The 18,246-nt window shown below is 46.0% G+C and overlaps 4 protein-coding genes across 4 annotated transcripts; 2 read left to right on the forward strand and 2 right to left on the reverse strand.

The window, feature by feature from the left end:
* Nucleotides 1–7,708: 7,708 nt before the first annotated feature.
* Nucleotides 7,709–8,857, forward strand: N7511_011317 (uncharacterized protein; the record flags this gene model as incomplete). The annotated part of the gene is made up of 1 exon (XM_057133694.1): nt 7,709–8,857. One exon carries the CDS (start codon nt 7,709–7,711, stop codon nt 8,855–8,857), a length of 1,149 nt encoding a protein of 382 aa, XP_056978651.1.
* Nucleotides 8,858–10,386: 1,529 nt separating this feature from the next.
* On the forward strand, nt 10,387–11,787 carry N7511_011318 (uncharacterized protein; the record flags this gene model as incomplete). Its single annotated transcript, XM_057133695.1, has 5 exons — nt 10,387–10,730; nt 10,796–11,021; nt 11,075–11,190; nt 11,449–11,590; nt 11,635–11,787. The coding sequence occupies 5 exons, from the start codon at nt 10,387–10,389 to the stop codon at nt 11,785–11,787; spliced, it is 981 nt and encodes a 326-aa protein (XP_056978652.1).
* Nucleotides 11,788–14,915: 3,128 nt separating this feature from the next.
* On the reverse strand, nt 14,916–16,286 carry N7511_011319 (SET domain-containing protein; the record flags this gene model as incomplete). Its single annotated transcript, XM_057133696.1, has 1 exon — nt 14,916–16,286. One exon carries the CDS (start codon nt 16,284–16,286, stop codon nt 14,916–14,918), a length of 1,371 nt encoding a protein of 456 aa, XP_056978653.1.
* Nucleotides 16,287–17,774: 1,488 nt separating this feature from the next.
* Nucleotides 17,775–18,203, reverse strand: N7511_011320 (uncharacterized protein; the record flags this gene model as incomplete). The annotated part of the gene is made up of 1 exon (XM_057133697.1): nt 17,775–18,203. One exon carries the CDS (start codon nt 18,201–18,203, stop codon nt 17,775–17,777), a length of 429 nt encoding a protein of 142 aa, XP_056978654.1.
* Nucleotides 18,204–18,246: the final 43 nt, after the last annotated feature.

Consider the following 18,246-nt stretch of genomic DNA (forward strand, 5'->3'; position numbering starts at 1 on the left):
TATTTGGTTGAGGAGTAGCCGCTATAATATCTTGTCTCAACCTTCAAGCCCGTGGATTACTAGACTTGCGGATACGGAACGGATCCCTTGCTTTCGAGGCCTTTGTATCCCTTGAATTGGTCGGTGAGTGACCTGAGCCGTGGATCCCGTGTATGTCTCGGCATTGGTCCTAGTTGAGGGCCTTATTGGAGTTATCGGCGGAACTCGACTCCGGTGAGTTGTTAGGCCTATTCCATCAAAGCACTTGACCAGCATCTGTACCGCGGAGGCGCGCTCGTCCGGATTGACTCTCGCCATTTCTTGAATAAAGTCAATCTTTTGATGCTGCGACCAAGATGGCCTGATGGGCGTGTTGGAGACACTTGAACTGCTCTGAGCTTTCACGAAACCCATCGATGTCCAGTGTCCATGCCATGGTTACAAAAAGGGACCAGGCATCCATCTTGTGTGTCTGGACCTGATTCTGAAACGCCTCGGGGGCCATGTACAATGGACTCCCAACAGAAGTTACGGCACTGACAGTGCTGTTGCACAGACCGAAATCGCCGAGCTGAAACTGAAATTGCGCACTTGGCAGCGAAGAATAAAGAATGTTTTCGGGCTTCACATCTCGATGAACAATGCCTTCCGCGGCGAGATAATCCAATGCGTGAGCATCTGGTGGAAGACGTAGTGGGCAAGGCTGGTGAGGGACGGAATCCGACCTTTGAGAACCAACGATCTAAGGGTGCCATCCTTGAGTCCCATGAATATCTCTATGTTGAGATTTATGGTAGCCGGCCATGGTTTATGCCATGAATGAGCCATGACGGCAACCGCAGTGATTCATCGCCTGGGAAATCTAATTAGGACTAGCTGAAGGCAGAGTTTTCTGGTATGTAAGGAGATTCTGACACAAATGAAAATCTCCAGACTTAAACACCTCGGTAATCTATTGTTAGATTATCTATATTTTACGGTCGTACCCGTCATCATTCCTACTTGCATCGTATCTCTTTTAACACTCTACAGATGGTCCGTCCCAGCCTTGGGATGTGATATAATCGATAATGTGCAGCTAGGACAGCGTCAGTTCAGAGTACGAGCCCTGGACGGCTTGGAATGATGACTAACGTGGCATATGTGCGATAAAGTCTCCACTTCGCGTTTCAGCGCATAATACAATAACTGCCTCCACTCAGCCTCTTTTGATGCTCGGTGAGGTTTTTGTAATATCTTAACAGCGAGAAACCTGCCCGTGTCGATATCGATGGCCTTATATACAACTCCGAATTGTCCCGACCCAAGTGTGGCAACCTTTGTGTATCTCATCATCAGTTGTCGAGGGCCTGGAGAATGGATTCTGGTTTGCCTTTGAGATGGTAAAACCGTTGCGTTTCGACAGACGCGCACCGTCGCACACGTCTTGTCAGTCGTACAATTCAATACGATCTCAAAGCCCTTGCGGCACTTCCGAGATGGAGCAACGCGGTGATCGTTGGCAATGGCAACTGGAGAAGGATCATCAAGAAGGATCATCAAGCTTCACGATCCGATCGGCAATTTGACGCCCAGGTCGACGAGCTAGAAGCGTGCATAATTGAAGGAATCGAAAATCGAAAGTTTGCCGTTCCCGACGGCACAAATATGCACAATCTCGCCCGAGACAGACACTAGCACAGCACTCAAGCTCAATGTGTTTTCTCCCCTGGAAAAAGCAGAGTCATGGTCCAGTCAACCGTATAACGGCAGCATAATACAACAGCACGTTGAGCGACGAGCAAGACAGAAGCACAGAAACGAGGCATCACGCCCATTCCATCAGCTCATCTACCAAATATCAAAGGAGCGAGAACAACTTCAAAGTGGCTCTCCAGATGATACTGTTCTTCTTTCTGCCCCTCTGGATATCAACACCAACGCTTATAATAACGTGAAACGTACCTGGGTCAAAAGAGGCATTTGGAACGAAAAATGGGGCATATTGCCAGGAATGCTATGGAAGCACGAAGGACCTTTACAGATGCCTGACACGGATTTAGATTTGAGCCAAACAAAGATCACGGAGAATGGCACCGGCAATTTGATTACTGTGCCTTGGCGAGGCGATTTTCAATTGCCCCCAAGCCGACCCATGGGTTTTAAAGGCCGTTCAGATTTACTTTGCACTGCTGCACAAAAATGGACTAAATATCAATTTCAGCACCAGCAGACCTTTCTGCATTGTCAACAATGGGAGACCGTATTGGGCGCATGGAGTCCACTGAGCATGGTCAACACAGCGCCGGCCTAGTTTTTAGTCCCAGATACTCCTTATCTTTGCTTTTATTGTCGACCAATCTCGTCGAAAGTCCAACTAAACAAAGATCATAGGATATACCTCATCAAAGAATCCGCGGCTTCAGTTATCTCAAGATACGAAAAATATTTCGTCTCGCGTAAGTGGAAAACAAAACCACAACATGAGACCAATCTCTAGTGTGCGTGCTTCACATTTGATGCTTTAGACAACACAAGCCAGCTTGGAGTGGACGATACTGTATTAGAATACGTCATAAGCGGAGATTTGAAAAATTATGAATGGGGGCTGACATAGTCAACTCCGATCACGCCAATGCGATTCTGATTAGAACCAATACCGACGACTCCTTGTCTTTGCCACTTGAGCATGACGTTTTGAATTACTGTGCGTGATGTCACGGATTTGGTTGCATTTATGATGAGTTCGTGTTCCGTGCACAGCAGCAAGATAGATGGAATTCTCACTTTTTAAAGACCTCTTGAATAAAATCTGCAAACCAGACTTGATGGACGCCCAGGAAAGTCTCATCCAGCGACTCCGCTGCCCGAACTCTACGCAAGACACCCTCGTCGAAATTATCAGCCAGTATTTGACTCCGGAAAAAGCAGTTCCGATAATTCAACAGTTTTTGTCTGACGACTGGGTCACTAATGGACAAGTGCTGTGGAGCGGCGTGCCTTACAATGTGGCCTTACAATGGGCCAAAGATCACAATATACAAACCCTGACCACTGCAATGGGGCCTATGATGAGAAAGGAATGCACGGAATGCCGCAGGACGGAGTTGTCCGCCCGCAAATGGAGTAAATACATTCATGGGGCTTCAGCAATCTTCGCGTGGCGCATAGCTCAGGACCAAACAGTCACGCTGTTGTCCCCTCCACCACCTGGAAGGTTTCACCCAACTGGCTTGTCATATTTTCAAGTGATTGAAGAGCCAATAATCAAAACGGTTTCTGGGCAAAATTTGCCATGCCGTATAATGATGGTGCATCCAACAGTACAAGGAGCTGCAGACTTCGCTTATGAAATATGGCCAAACGATGAAAGTCTTTTATGGATTGAGTGATTTGGTATGCAGCCAGGCCCGAGAAAATGGAGACAAACAAAGCAATTCGATAGAATACCGCAACCTCAGAGTTCTGAGGCTACATCAGTTCAGTCTAGTGGGCTGCCAGCCAAGTCAAGGCCGGTGGAACACGAAAAAGTGAGTAAAGCGTTCCATCCTGCTGTTACTCCCGCAGGTAGTTACAAGGCATTGAGTCTCGCGTACTGATTTTGCATACAGTTGATCTTCATTGATCTATTTGGCCCAATGTTCAAAGCTTTCAAAGCTTTCATTATACTATGCGCCCTGAAAGTTCATCCATTATTGACTTTAGGAATCTTGATCTGTCATCTCTTAAGTGTGGTGCACTTGGACATGCAAGTCCCATATGAAGGACCATCTTACACGGCCAATTTGCAGTTTCAAGAAGAACTGTCGAATTGGAGCTGTGAACTGAAGCTTCTAGGTTTTATCCTCTTAAATCTTGTGGATGTTGAAGACCGATCGCCGTACTGGGATCAGGCCGCGGATCTGATAACATTAGTGGATGAGCTCAGGCATGCTTGTGCCAGGTCTGATGGAATTCTTCGCAGAGCAATAAGCAAAAAGGGGTTAACTTATTTTGCCGAGTCGCTCAAGAAATTGAGGCAGATTCACAATGCTGCAGGCCAAAATTGCTTCTACGACGAACTGCAAATGATGGCCCTCCGAGAAATCAAGAAGGAACTCAGCAGCCAACTCCAATCAGTCATCTGGATATTGGCTCCCAAAGTCAATAAACATCAGGTATGAGCATGGATTTGTTTGGAATTCTTGGCTTCTAATGATAATCTTCCTAGGTTGATTTGGATGTAGGTATCTTGTGTACGCAACATGGCGATCTCCAGATATCTCGGATCGAGAAAATTTTCGTCGATGGCCAGCCTTTGCTACGCCAGTATCAACGAATTATCTGTGGATTGGGGACTAAGAGATGTCACGCGGGATAGGAATGCATCAGAATTACCAAAGAGAGCGTGATATTTTGTACGACCCTTGCTCATGATGTAGTGTGTCAGCCTTGAGACAAGCTTGTTTTTCATCGGTTTCCCACATCGGTTTTGTATGCTGTGACTGCTGCTAACACTATGTTCTACGTTACCATGGAATGTTCGTTTGACTAGGCATCATGCACCACTTTCAGTGTGTTTCGTGAAACGTTGTTCGAAAATGAGATTCAAGTTGACTTATGCTAGACCAACGCACCTCCTAATTAATGAGAATGAATACCTTGTTACGTTCGATCAGTATCAAACCAGAGGCGCGTACCTTTTCCCGAGCCTGGCAGCGGATTTTGCCCATTGCAATTAGGTACTGTCTTAACGGACTGACCTTTTCCTGTTGGAAGATCTTTAGAGTATACTTCGCAACTAAATACCACTATATATTAATTGACGCATAGTCATAATGTGAAATGACCCCGAGCGTCCGAGAAGGGCTGAACTAATGATATAATCGCGGTTGGTATTATTACTCAAATCTATTAAACGCGGAATGAGAATAAGGAAAGCGAAAGCTAAGTGAAAAAGAAAAGAAGAAAAAAACAAAAGTCAACGCCAAGATCCCGTATGCCGAGGTCAGAGAAGCGGTAATAAATCTGGCAGCGCGCTACGAAAATGTCGGGTTTCAAGTTTATGTGAAATAAGCTATCTATCCTATATATCCTAGCAATAGTATGGCAGTAGAATTTTTTATAAACTGACAGTCGCTCACCTTTTGCTTTGAATCATACTTGGCGCTTATCAGTAGATCAAGCGAAGGCAATTTATTTTCTTTATATACAAGCGACAATGGAAATTTGGGTATCAAATACAGAACAGGATCGCTAATTAAATGGTAGAAAATGTATTCGCATCTGTGAATATGCTGGGTCTCGTATTGAATACCCGAAAACTCGAGATGCCATATTCTGTTGTGTGACCGTTCAATCAAAGCCCTTTATTTGGGGGCACCCCTCCTACTCTATCCTTTTGGCTTCATTCCCTATGTCATGCGACTAGAAATTTCTAGACCGATAGACAAAACAAGTCTCAAATTCAAGCAGTCTGTGTACAATGGAACTATGATTGACCAATCGCAGCGGTACATTTGGGGGCACCCCTGCTTGGGCCTCCTGCTTGGCAGGACCCACTCGCGCAGAGCGGAATGGCGCTGACATGTCCACGCGAAGCATAAAACGGCTGGAATTCGCGATCCTGCTTTCCTCTTCTTTCTATCAGGGGTGGCGGGTCTCCAATTCCCCCTCTTCGCTCTTTTTCTGAATTTTTCCTGCTACTAAATACATCCGTACTTCGTGTTTTAAATCTGTCTTTCGTTATCTCCTCTAATCACTCCTTTGCAAGAAGATACTTTTTCTGCTCTGCACTTATTGGGAGACTGAGTCGTCTTACCAACCCTCCAATATATCAATTTTGTGATCAATCTACAACCCGGGGATTCAAAAATACGTGGAACTCTTCTTATCCCATTTTTTGATAGCGCGAACACATATCAGAAAGACCACCACTAGCCACTGATCGACAGATCAATTCTCTTAAATCACAACAACAACTTTCGGAGACTTTTGATACTGTCAACCCAGCCTGGCTTAGCAAAGCGGACGATACTGGTCCCCTTCCATATCTCGATTCAACAAGTCACCCCCGGTTTGTTGATAACACACTTGATGGAGAGCAACAACAACAGCAAGATTCTTTGCGACATCTAGGAGGATATTCTCAACATGAAGAAACAGAGAGAGATCATTTTGTCTCCCAAGAATTCTCGGGTTCATTACAGTCTGAGCTACCTTCACCACCGAGCAGAAACCGCAACTCAGTCACTTCCCTGCAATGCAAACATTGTGGTGAAAGATTCGAACAACTCGGGCGGCTCAAGTATGTCTTATAATCTCTTCGATTGCCTAACAACCCTTTTGGCATATTCTGACAAATCAAAAGCAAACATGTCAAATACCATGAACGTCTCCATATATGCCCCGTGGAGGGATGTGAGTATGCACGAAGCCAAAATGGATTTGGCATCAAAGAAAGCCTCATACGGCATATGGCATCCAAGCATTCAGACCCCATCTCTATCACGAAGACCATGGCCTGTTGTACCCGTTCTGGTTGTGCCCTTGCAGGGAAGCCAATGCGTAAAGATAAGCTTAGACTGCATGAGCAGCGCAAGCACAGATTGGACATGCTTGGTTCCTGAAGTATGTAAAATTGCAGGCGTGCTCACTAGTTTGTTTATTTTTCTACCTCGAGCTCTACTTAGATTATTGAACAGACTCTCTTTCACAATCAAATCAAACAATTTTTTGCGAAGTCATTTCTTACCATGTTTTCTGGGCATGGGGAATGAATCAGCCTGGTTCAGAATTAATAGAAGATGGCCGAATCGAAGATTCCAGTAGACATGGTGACGGTTGCCGCCCGAGGCCATAGAGAGAGGGAATGCGATTATGCGTCGGCCGAGATCCTTGTTGGGCTTGTTTTAGAGGCAAGCGACCTAATGTATGATCATATTACCTTGGCAAACGGTGGGTTTATCTGCAGAATAAAGGTTATGCGGAGGCGGATGCCTGAACTGCCTGAGTAACCAGCCTCAAAATCTTATTAGAACCAAACACAAACACTAACAGATGGCTACACCCTGGTCAAAAATTAATAATTCAAAGTGGCTGGGAAGCGGTCAAGTTGAGATTGCGGGATGAACACGCTAAGGTTGGTAATTGTAGAGAATGTCAACGATCGATGAATCGGTAAGGTCTCGTACGTAGCAATGGATTCTAGGGGGCAGATGTCGGGAAATGGATCAGCCCACCACAAGCACTAAGAGGGCTCTATCCCACGGGGGTGGTGCAGTCAGCCTGACTGCAGGTGAGGGTTTTTCCTTAACTATGGGCGAAAAAGCTTGGCACAGGGCTGACTGCAAGTGAACTTTCCCGACCTGACTGCAGCTGCTTTTCTCGCTCCGATCGGTCTGAAAATTTAGAAAGTTATAATAGACGTAGTTAAATACCCTCCATTTCACTTTCAGATCATACAGTCAAATAGTACTTGAGTAATTCGCGATTGAAAATCGGAGATAGTTTTGATGGGGTGCCGCCAACTGGGCTACTTAGGGTTGCGACCGGAGCCTGAGGCGTCACTTAGGGTTTTCGACGAATTGTATGACCTCGATTATCTAGTCTACAAGGATCAGGAGGGGTAGAGAATCATTCAGGGGGTAAAGACGATTCCCATTTAATCTCAGAATCATTTCGGACCCGATTCACTCCATATTCAGTACCGAACATCCATTCCAATCCACTTGATTTATCTACGCGCGGATAAATATATCTTCTATCGACAATGGAACATCAGCTTTTTCATCAGCCATCGACAGACCCAGTTATCGTTTGTCAGCGATGCGAGCATGGTATTAGACCGAAGCAAGTGGTCGCCCATCTCCAGGGCACGCATCATCGACTCAGTCTCGCTAGGGCCCGTTTAGTCAGTGAGACTATTCAGAATTGGGATCGTATAGAGGAATGTGAACAGTGGGAGCCACCTAGTGTTATAAGCACCCCAATTCCTAACTTACCTATTTACTCCGACGGCTTACTATGCACCAAAATCCCATTATGCTCATTTATCGGACGTACGGTAAAGACTATACGCCAGCATTGGCGAGATCACCATAGCTGGACTGCTCCAGTCAATAACGTTGGCGGTGGCAGGAAGCAGCCAGGACCATCAGCAGCCGAGCAGCAGATTCGCCAGTTTACGCAAGTCGTACGCTGTCAGCGGGCATTCGGCCAGGGGCCAGGCTCCCACTACATTCGCGTCCGTACGGGCGGAGTAGAGCCCGTTCCTAAGCCGATTGCCCCGACCGTACTCGGTGATCAGGTTCTCGACCAAATAGAGCAGGCTTTCACCGAGCGACAGAGTCAGCCCCAAACTATCCAGGCTAGTCAGCGGGACGAAGCGAATCCATGGCTTCGACGTACGCAGTGGGCGGTTTACCTACGGGGGATTAACCCGCAAGATCTACGTGACAGCGTTCAAGCGCCCAACGCCAACTCAGCGATTTCGGCCGAAAAAGCAGCTTCGGCAATCTGGGACTCGATGGCCGTTATAGCTCGAATTAGCCAGTTGATTTGTACGAAGACTAGCCAGTCGATTCGCACTGAGGCAGTCCGTACGGAGCGGGACCGATTACCGCATCAGCCACTGCAAGCGTATATGGACGCTGAGAACATCGACCGACACACGCTGCCATGGCAGCAGATTTTGATGTTTTTCGCGCGTACGCAGGCCACACATGAATGGAATAGTCCGAAATACCGATTTTCGAAGCGCCAGCGGGCAGCGTGGATTTGGCGACTAGCTCAGTCGGGGGTCGATACGTCACCCAGACGCTCCGATAGGGCTAGTTCCGCCGGCAGTAGTGAGCAGTCAGCTAGTAGCGAGTATTCAAAGAGTGATACTGAGCTACGTCTAACGGAGGAACAAGTTTGAGAAGGGTGGTATCTGTAGAAGTTTGAATCGTTTTGCCGAGCGATTCCAATACTGCTTTTAAAGATTCAAGTTCACTCGCCAAATCACGCAAAGGCTTCAGATTTGGTTTTAAAGTTTGAATCCCTTCGAGAAGATCGATGCTGGCCTTGGTTGCCGAATCTACTGAGCCCATCAAGGTGCAGGGAGGACCAACCGCATTTGCCATTGATTTAAGGGACATGTGAGGAACTTAGATGAGCAAACAATTCCTCGATATAACGGGAACCGAACGTATTTATGGGGGCTCTCAGCCGCCAAGGTCAACTGATCTGAAAATCTGATATGCTTTGTTTCTTGACAGCTTGAGAGCTGCCCCGCGGCGCGCACGGACCAGACCTAGGGAGGGTGGGAGGCTACTCAGCCAGGCTTTTTGTAGGCTTTTTACAGGGTACCTTTTAAAATGAGAAGTGATTCCTGTGTAGATGAGGGCGTACCTGGTGATATTGTTATTGATGGGAAGAGATATCTTTATAGCCCGCTTCCTTTCTGCCCCGTATATTCGCCGACGGCGTGTGACTGTACTTTGATCGCGGCAGTTCAGGCCAAAGACTGGTCGATTGGGTTTATTTCTGCCATAATGTAGTATATAAGGGCCACCAGCGCCTACTGAAACTGAATGGGGTCGTCTAGTCTCGTCGCAGGCAATGTGCTGCGCATTCTTTGCAGGCATTTTCGTCGTCAACTCATTCGAGAGGCTCTTTTGTCAAATCGATGTCTCATTTCTAAGACTACCGATCGGAGTAACTAATTACTAGATTACTTGCTCTACATTGAATCGGATAGAAAGTTGTTTTTCACCGAGGGACTAAGGGGCGGTCAAGAGCCAACCTTCTCAGAATGGATCACATTGATCAGGATGAAGCTAAAAATCAGAACTCTTTTCCGTCCCCGTCTTATTCTCGGAAGCCCACAAACCCCCTCTCACCCCTACTGAGCGCTGAAATACACCACAAGAGCTACATATGAGAGCAAAGCCGAACCGGGCTTACAAAATAACGGCACATGGTCCTCTGGAATGAACTGAGACAAACACAACCCCATTATCTATGCATACGATACCGACCAGATAATCTCCAGCTAGGATCAGCCACCCAAATAAATGCCTCAGACAACACTCACATGTTCTTGATGTCCTCTTCCTTCATCGAGCCAACGAACTGCCGTGAGCTGCCACTAGAGATTGCTGTCCTGACCTCGAAATGGCCCGGGGAAGTAGCCACTAGTGTCTGTTCGCTGCCAAGGGCAACTACGTTCCCAAGATAAACGTTGCTGACGATGTGTACAACTGGCTCCGGACACAGACCGGACTGTGCAAATGACGCATTCTGCAGCATCTAGAATGTTGCAAAGCCCCAGAATGAAGCCACCACCTGTCTGGAGGTGCCAAGAATCCCAGGAATATATATAGGTCTATCTCCTCGGAGTAGAATGAATGTTTTCAATAATCATCTAAAGAAACCCATCTACATAAACTTCAATTGACTTTGTCTATGGAAGATATGACCATGTCTGCGATATTCTGCTGCACTACTCCATCTCCCTATCAGCCATCACATCTTTTGCATGATGAAAAGTTCGAGCCTTTTGTCTCGTGGGCTAAACGATCCCAGTCTTCTCCCGCTGCAGACTCAATCCAGTACTTTCTAGACTCCAAAAATTTGCCAGCTTTTGCGGTTCAATTGGTTCAACAAGTCAATTATGGCGCCCTTGAATCCAAACGATATTTCATCCCATCTCCCAGCATCTGCACCCCCGCAGCAGACCGGGTCGGTATTGAATTTGTGGAGGTTACCGAGCAAGACCTGATAACGGGTAATTTTCAAAAGCTCAACTCGTATGGTCCATCTAAATCCAATTTTTTTTTTTTTTTTGGGCTAAAGAAGCTCAATGAGTGAAAAGTTACAAGAATTTCAAATGTACCACGCATAACAAGTTCTTCGAAGTCAATCTCAACCAAAAGGATCCCATCAATCAGCATCACTGGCGGGCCAATATTGCGAGACCATCACAAGATATCGATCTAGCTCTCAGGGATGGTAGCTGCAAGAGACAGCACCCCACAGGAGAGAACAAGAATCCGAAGAATGCGTCATTTCTTCTTGAAGGCGAAGCGTCAACATCTCAGGTAAGTCATTTCAGTGTGCGAGTCGGACAGCTCGGTGTTAAAACTTGAGATAGGACGTCGATCAAAATGCCACCAAAGCAACAGATCCTTCGATTTTGGTGCCCGTTCTTGGGTTCTTACTCTCATCCGTTAGAGCAGATCTTGGGTCGAGCAGTCTCGTATCATTACTGTGCGTTGATTGGGCTAACAAAGAATTAAACCTCGATCTTGAGCTTGAACCCTTTTGGAAAGCAAAGTTGACTACTTCAAACATCATCATATTTTTTCATGATTGTTTTGAGCTGGAGGAAGATGGAGAGGTCGATTTAAGATCCTTGGTAGCTCATGCGATGCGAGCAACCCAACCGTCTCCAGGGCTCCAAGTACATGGACGACTCAGGCTCCAGCAAATCATCACTTGCGTACTTAATTCTGGACTTGCATCTAGATACGGCTGGAATATTACCGATGCATCGAAATCTACTTCTAAAACAGATGTCCTTGAGGAATGTTTGCGCAAAAACAAATTTTCACGAGGAAAGCCGGGCAACGAGGAGGTCGAAGTGAGCCAGAAAGTCCCACTGGACGAGGTAATGCTCCGCTCTGTTAATCCAAATATAACTAATTGAAATAGGATGAGGAGTTGAAATCAAAGATTCGTATGAGTGGGTATCAATACGAAAATAGAAATCGCGGTGACCAGGTCTACGATTATGATTTTGAACCCATACAAGATTATACAGCCTGTGACAAGGAGTGTGGATACTGCGGAAACTGTGATTATTAGAGAGCACGAGAGATACTTAAAGCAGTCTCATTTATTGCTCTTTTGGATCTATGGTCAAACTTCCCGGGCATCATTGCCAGAGAAAAGCAAATTCCAAATATTGTTTTCAATCATAGCGTGCAAGTCAAGTACTACATTTGTGGACACCCTTTCACGTATGGTAAGAGCTGGAACAGCCCTTATTGCAACGCCGAAAAACATCGATATCACGAATGTTAGAGTACAACATAATTCGGAAACAGACTTAGCTATGATCTCGTATTGAATTGAATTAGGCAAGGGGTTCCCAAGCAGCGCTGGTCTGCGCTCAGGGTGATTTGTTGTCGCCTATTTCCACACACTTTGGACTCGCCTTTAGAGCTCCGAAAGGAATAAATGAATGCGAATATGAATAAATGAATATCGTATTCACGCGAATAAGCGCATTATTCATATTCGCATTCATATTACATGTATATGTCAGTGGTAATTTACCACTAAGCCCGTTTTGGACAGGATTCACTAGAGAAGCTTACTAAGAAGCAAGCCCCTGAGTCTGAGTATGTATGTAACAGGGGACGGAGGTACTTAGAAGAGCAGCTGTTTAGTGATAATCCATTGCTACGTACGAGACCTTACCGATTGATCCATCGTCGACATTATATCATGCATTTTGTGCGCATTAATAGTTCTTCCGTTTCCCCGGTTTTTGTATTGCCCAAATTCACGTTTCCACCAGTCAACTTAAATTTCAAGTGCCATCACGGCCTCGGCCAAGCAGAAGTAGCAAATTTCTCCCATTCAAACCATGTTCCAGAGCTGTATACCCTATATTGCAGGCTCGGTAAGGTCTACGTAGTTTGTGTGGTCACTGTCAGTGAGTTCTTAATGGTAAGTGTCTATTTTTGGTAACCAGAAATGTGGTTACCGAAAGTCGAGCGAAATTATATATATCTACGAGACGCCTTCCTATATCTTTGCTGCTACAATTAAATCGACTACCATAATTTTACTTATTCCCGCCCGTTCTACTTTAAATTTAAGATACGACATAACTATGACCATTGACACGTTGAAACGCGTTTATAACGCGACTTTAAGTCACTTATCACCCAGGTCACAGATTGTTTACCATGAGAATCGCGTGTGAGAAACCGCCGCGTAGCAAGAAAAGACCTATCAACTTTCCATTTTGATGGGATTGCATTAGGCGAAAGCACATTTAAGATTCCCCATTCTTGTTTAATTCTCATTTTTCATTCCCAACCCGCGAGGCTATCAAGTATTATCGAGTGATACTGAAGGTGTGACATGCCTCGCTCCCAGGTACTGCTTGAACTACTGACACTAGCCAAATACAGAATGGCATCATAACCTAACCCATTATCGCGAAAGACGCGTGGTTTTCCACGTCGCGACTAAAATGCTCTGAATAATGGCATGCTCTCCCTACTCTCTGAGCTATGGGAAGGAAACATCTGTGAAATGGAGAGCCCCTACAACCATCAGAGCGGACGCTTCTTTCGGACATTGATAGAAATCTAGACGCGCCATCAGTGAGTTGTACCCACCGTATGATTGACGATGCAAGCGAAGAATGGGCTCTCAAGTGGTGGAAGGCGAATATATTCAGTTTTCCACTACGGCAAAGGCAGCTTAGGATTGCCTGCCGGTTCCATCAGCGGAGGTAGGGATTGAGCGCGAGTTGAGCAATGCCAGAGATGTATTGGGGCTCATGAGACACTGTCTGAATGCGGAGACTATGCGACGATTTATGATATTGAAGAACAGCATCAAAATAGATTTCCAGGCTAGTTATTGTGATAATATCCAAATACAAGGGGACTTAATATCTCAAGAGTGGTCAATTGTATGTAATGGAGTCTTAAGGCCATTAATTATGGTTGTTGTATTGCGATGTAACAATGTGAACGGTAATGTATGCTCTCTGCGTATATGATTAAATATGACTATTCAAATATTCATGAATATTGCGAATATGAATAGATCTCTTATTCATATTTATATTATGCAGTTCATATTATTCATATTCGCAAATATTCATGAATATTCATGAATAGTCATATTCCTTTCGGAGCCCTACTCGCTATCTTTGCATCTAGATCACCCCGGAAGGAACTGCCGATAAAGCTGTCAATGAGCCGAACTTTATTCAGCCGTTCGTCGCTAAGTTCTCACTGAGCTGGGGCAGTGAGCAGAGCTCGCATTTGCATTTGAAGTTGGATTTCTACTTTAGAAAATGCTGCCGTTTTACAAATTCCGACGTACTGGCCAGACAATAAATGGATATTTCTTGCCTCAATGTGCCGGAGAGCGTGAATGGTGAGCTCCCCAACATTCTCATTGGAAGTATTTTGGTATTATGTCTGCAGGAATGATTCATTCGGGACGCGTCGAGGAGCAAACCACCAGATACATCGTTCGAGCCTACTAGAGGAAGAAAATTGGTTCGCGCAGTGCAGTGCTGAGGGAGTGACTTTGAGTATCACTGTAGATGTTTGTGAGATCTAAGAAAGCAGCTCTTTAGTGAGTAATGAGGCGTTTTACTTCATTTTCAACGACAATCTCTAGCGCTTCAATATTGGCACCACCTCAAGCTACTATGAAAATTGGTATGTCTGCGGCTATCCTTTATGTTGCAACTTGTCTCTTTGCTTTTCCAGCTATTGACCTGAGAGCGTATGTCTTGCCTTACAGTTGGAAGACATCCTTGCTGACCTTTGCGGCATATCATTCATTTTCAGTGCTTGCTGCTTCAAAAGTGTTGGCAGAAAGAGGAAAGTTAAGATTTTTGTCAAACTGGCTCCAGTCGAGGAGAAACATGCCTCTCGAATCGGGATCTTGGAGAAGTTTGCAGCTGGTTTTATGGAGTTTTTCGTTCCAGCCACGGACCTGACAGGTCTAATTGAATCAGCAGTAGCACCTAAGCAGTATGGTATCCTAACCGCACCTTATTGCAATACCAGAAGAAAGAGCACTTAGAGCACTTCTTCAAGGAGGTTGAGCTTTTTCCACATCCGTGACATTCGTTACGACCATCAGACTCTGCTTCGATATGCTGAATTTGATCACTCAACCAAAGCATGTTTTGCAGCGAAGTTGGGAATATCTGCGTCAAGTAAACTTTATTAGCATCTTCTAGGAGTCAATCGAATGATATTGGGGGGTTTTACCTTCATCCTTGCCGGAACTTCATGACGAATACCCGGTTCGTCAAACATGAAAGCGTGCTGTTGTGCGTAGAGGATTGCTACAGTGTAGCCCCTTCGAATTCTCGCGGGCTCTAACTCCCTTCCTTGACCATCAGTATAGAAACATAGAGGAATCTTCCTCCCGTCGACATCGCTTATCTTCATGTGTAGACGGGTGAGAAAATCAAAGTCCACAATCTCCGCTAGAAAACACCAATGCCGATGTGGCTGGTCCGAACCCCTATAAAAACCCGTATCTACACCTCGATCGTCTGGGAGACCGCTGAACGAAGGGAAGGTCGCGCGGTTGTGAAGACCTCTCTGCGCCCCCGAACGTGGTGATACCTCCCTCTTCCACAGCCAGTCTTCGAACTCTGTGGATCCAAGTGCGTCTGGAACATCATCCCCTGTCGTCTTCCATTGCATTGAGATTCCGTATAGCGGTAGCTGTGAAGGATTTTGTGGCAGTGCCCCATACTCAATCACGTCTTTGCTATCACTACCGCCAGAAATTCGCCAACTTCGTACCGCTCTTTCTGCAAAGATGCGTCCTCTTGCCAAATCACCATGCACAATAGCAACTTGCGCAGCATCCAAATACACCCTGGACAAGCCTGGGTCATCCGGGCCCGTCATATTATATAGCTGAATCTCTCGGTCAAGGTAGCGCAGGGTTCGGAGAGGGGATGATAAGATCCCCTCAAGGCCACGCTGACCGACGAGACAATCCAGATGATTAATCTCTTCCAGTATCTCATCATTCCTCTGTATTTGTTTGGGTGGCAACGAGCAAATACGACATGAGCATGAAAACTTGAATTTTGCTCGTAGCGCCTCCTGTCGGGCTTGCCGGCTGTTTTGGACCGCTAGATAATATACTGTGATTTCTTCACCTTCGTTGATGTCTCGTAGGGCGTGGACAGTATGCCGCTTGATATTCTCGTTCCAACTCTTCTGGGTGTTGTTATCGCAAGCATGGTTGATGCGGCTTGCTTCGAGGAAAACTCCTCCTCCGATCCCGTCCTCTTCAATTGAGAAGGCATTTGTGCGTATGATCCCGATGTATTGTTCGGCGGGATTCTTGTAGGGATAAATATTGTGTAGAGAGAGGAATGCCAGTCGCTGTTGTTCAGTGAGCGCATTGACTTGCTGGCACATGTGTCTCTGTAGCTTTTTATTGCCCAGTTGGTCGTAATTATGAGGGACTCGGATGATAGCTTCTTCGCAGAGAATCCGCGTGCCCTGTCGAACCTTTATGGTTGCCACAAGACCTTTTCCCTTCCCTGGAACATCCTTCAACTCGTACATGTTGCCTTTTGCGCCGCGTATACACTTCTGTTTATAACCAAGCTCGATATTGAGTGCAGTATTCTTTCAAGAATTTGAAACTCGAGTTATATTTACGATATATTGTAGCAAAGGTGGGGTTGGGCAGAGTTGGGCAACCTTGCATATCGATATGCCGGTTGCGTACATTTTCACTCTGAAGAAGAGATACATGCACAATACAGGAGACCAGGAGCCAAAACGCCCCCGCAGATGAGGATCGAGTCGCCCCATACCACACGGTAAGCACACGCAACCATATTTCGATGATCCGCTCCAGAGCCGAGACCAGTCACTAGGTGGTCCCACACACTGCGAACAAGACAAGGGATTGAGTTGACCCGCCATTCTCCAGCTGCAGTTCATAAGCCAGATTTACGGTGCATCAAAACTAGAGCTGACAATATAAAATGTGGAAATGAGGGTGTTTAAACACAGGGTTATTTGTCGAACCCAGGAGTGGTATTTTACCACCAGGATAGATTTATGCATCAAGTACCCATTTTCTCTTTGTCTGTGTATGGTAAACGGGGTACTCTCGGCATACCAGCGTCGTAACACGCTAGGAAAGACCCCCGAGATCTGATAACGCTTCAACAACGAGATCCAGCTAGAACACGTCAAGGCATCTCAATGGAACACCTCAATACTAGCACATACCAGTATCTGTCAATCCGACAGTAGCTGATAAGTACATTGAGCTCGGTTCTTTGAAAGTATAAGGAGAGCTGATGTATTCTCTCTCTGTTGCCATTCGCTTCCATCTGCTAATACAGAAACCTCGACTATCATAAGTTGCACGGAAATGAGACCCATTCAACACGTTTTGTATGTTATGATGTTGAGATGTGCGGTGCATAGAAAGGACTAGATTTATATCGTAGACGTCGGCAACCCTTGGAATCACAAGGAGCCTGAGTTCACAGATCAATTAAAGATTGTGGAGCACAAGCCATCCCAAATGTCATTTCTCAGATATCGAGACAGGAATCTCACGTATACGTATTCTGCTACTTGGTCCCCCTTATCCCATCGACCGGATGGGTTAAAGGGGTTGGCTTTTGTTCTATGAGTGCGCAACACTCGAAATTTTAGGCCATGGAAAAGGCTTAAACTACGTCCCAGCAGCAGGGGAAGAATGAGCGTCAGAAATGGCGCCGCTTCTTCTTGTATTAGGCCCAGAGCTTTATTTATATTAGAAACTGGATCAAATTGTGACTGTTTAATTTCAAAGTCTTTTTTCAAAGGGGTTTCAAAGGTTGAAGGCAGAAATGGGGAGCTTGTGGGGGATGTCCAGGGATTTGATAACCTTATGTGACGGGTTTGACGGATCGGGAAAGAAAGCCCACCCGAGTCCGTTGAATTTCAAAGAAGAGTAGCTTGTTATAATTGGAAAGTGCATATCCGCGCAGGATATGCCTGCCTCAGGCAGGTACTGCACAATCTGGCAATTCTACTTACCTTCACTCTTTATGCTTTCTTATCAGCCGAAGAGTTGCGTCCCCTCACGCGGCGATCTCGTCGGTTGGGGATAGATTCTTCATCTGATGTCATCTCATTATCGTGGGTATTTGCAGTCGACTGACCTGGTCGGCTGAGCTTTCTGCGAGGCCGGAGAATGCGCCGAGAATGTCCCAAGACCTCATGTTCATCCAGGGCCTGGATCATTTGCATGCACAAGTCTTGGGCCGCAGTGCCCTTGACCTTGCGCTGGGCCTTCAACAGAGAATCATCTCCAATCGTGATACCAAATTTAAAGACAGTCGGCGGGGCTTTTCTCTTCAACACTGAGGCATCAGGATTTTGGGAAAAGCGATCGGCGATCCGTACTAATTTCTCATACAATTCCCCCTCAGGAAGCCGAATCAGAACCATCTCCGGCTCCATGGCATGCTCCATGTATGGGGCTCGCCATAAGCGCGGCCCCAGACAGTCGTTGGAT

Source organism: Penicillium nucicola (genome assembly GCF_028828085.1).
Source record: "Penicillium nucicola strain IBT 29836 chromosome Unknown utg000013l, whole genome shotgun sequence".
Taxonomy (NCBI): Eukaryota; Fungi; Ascomycota; class Eurotiomycetes; order Eurotiales; family Aspergillaceae; genus Penicillium; species Penicillium nucicola.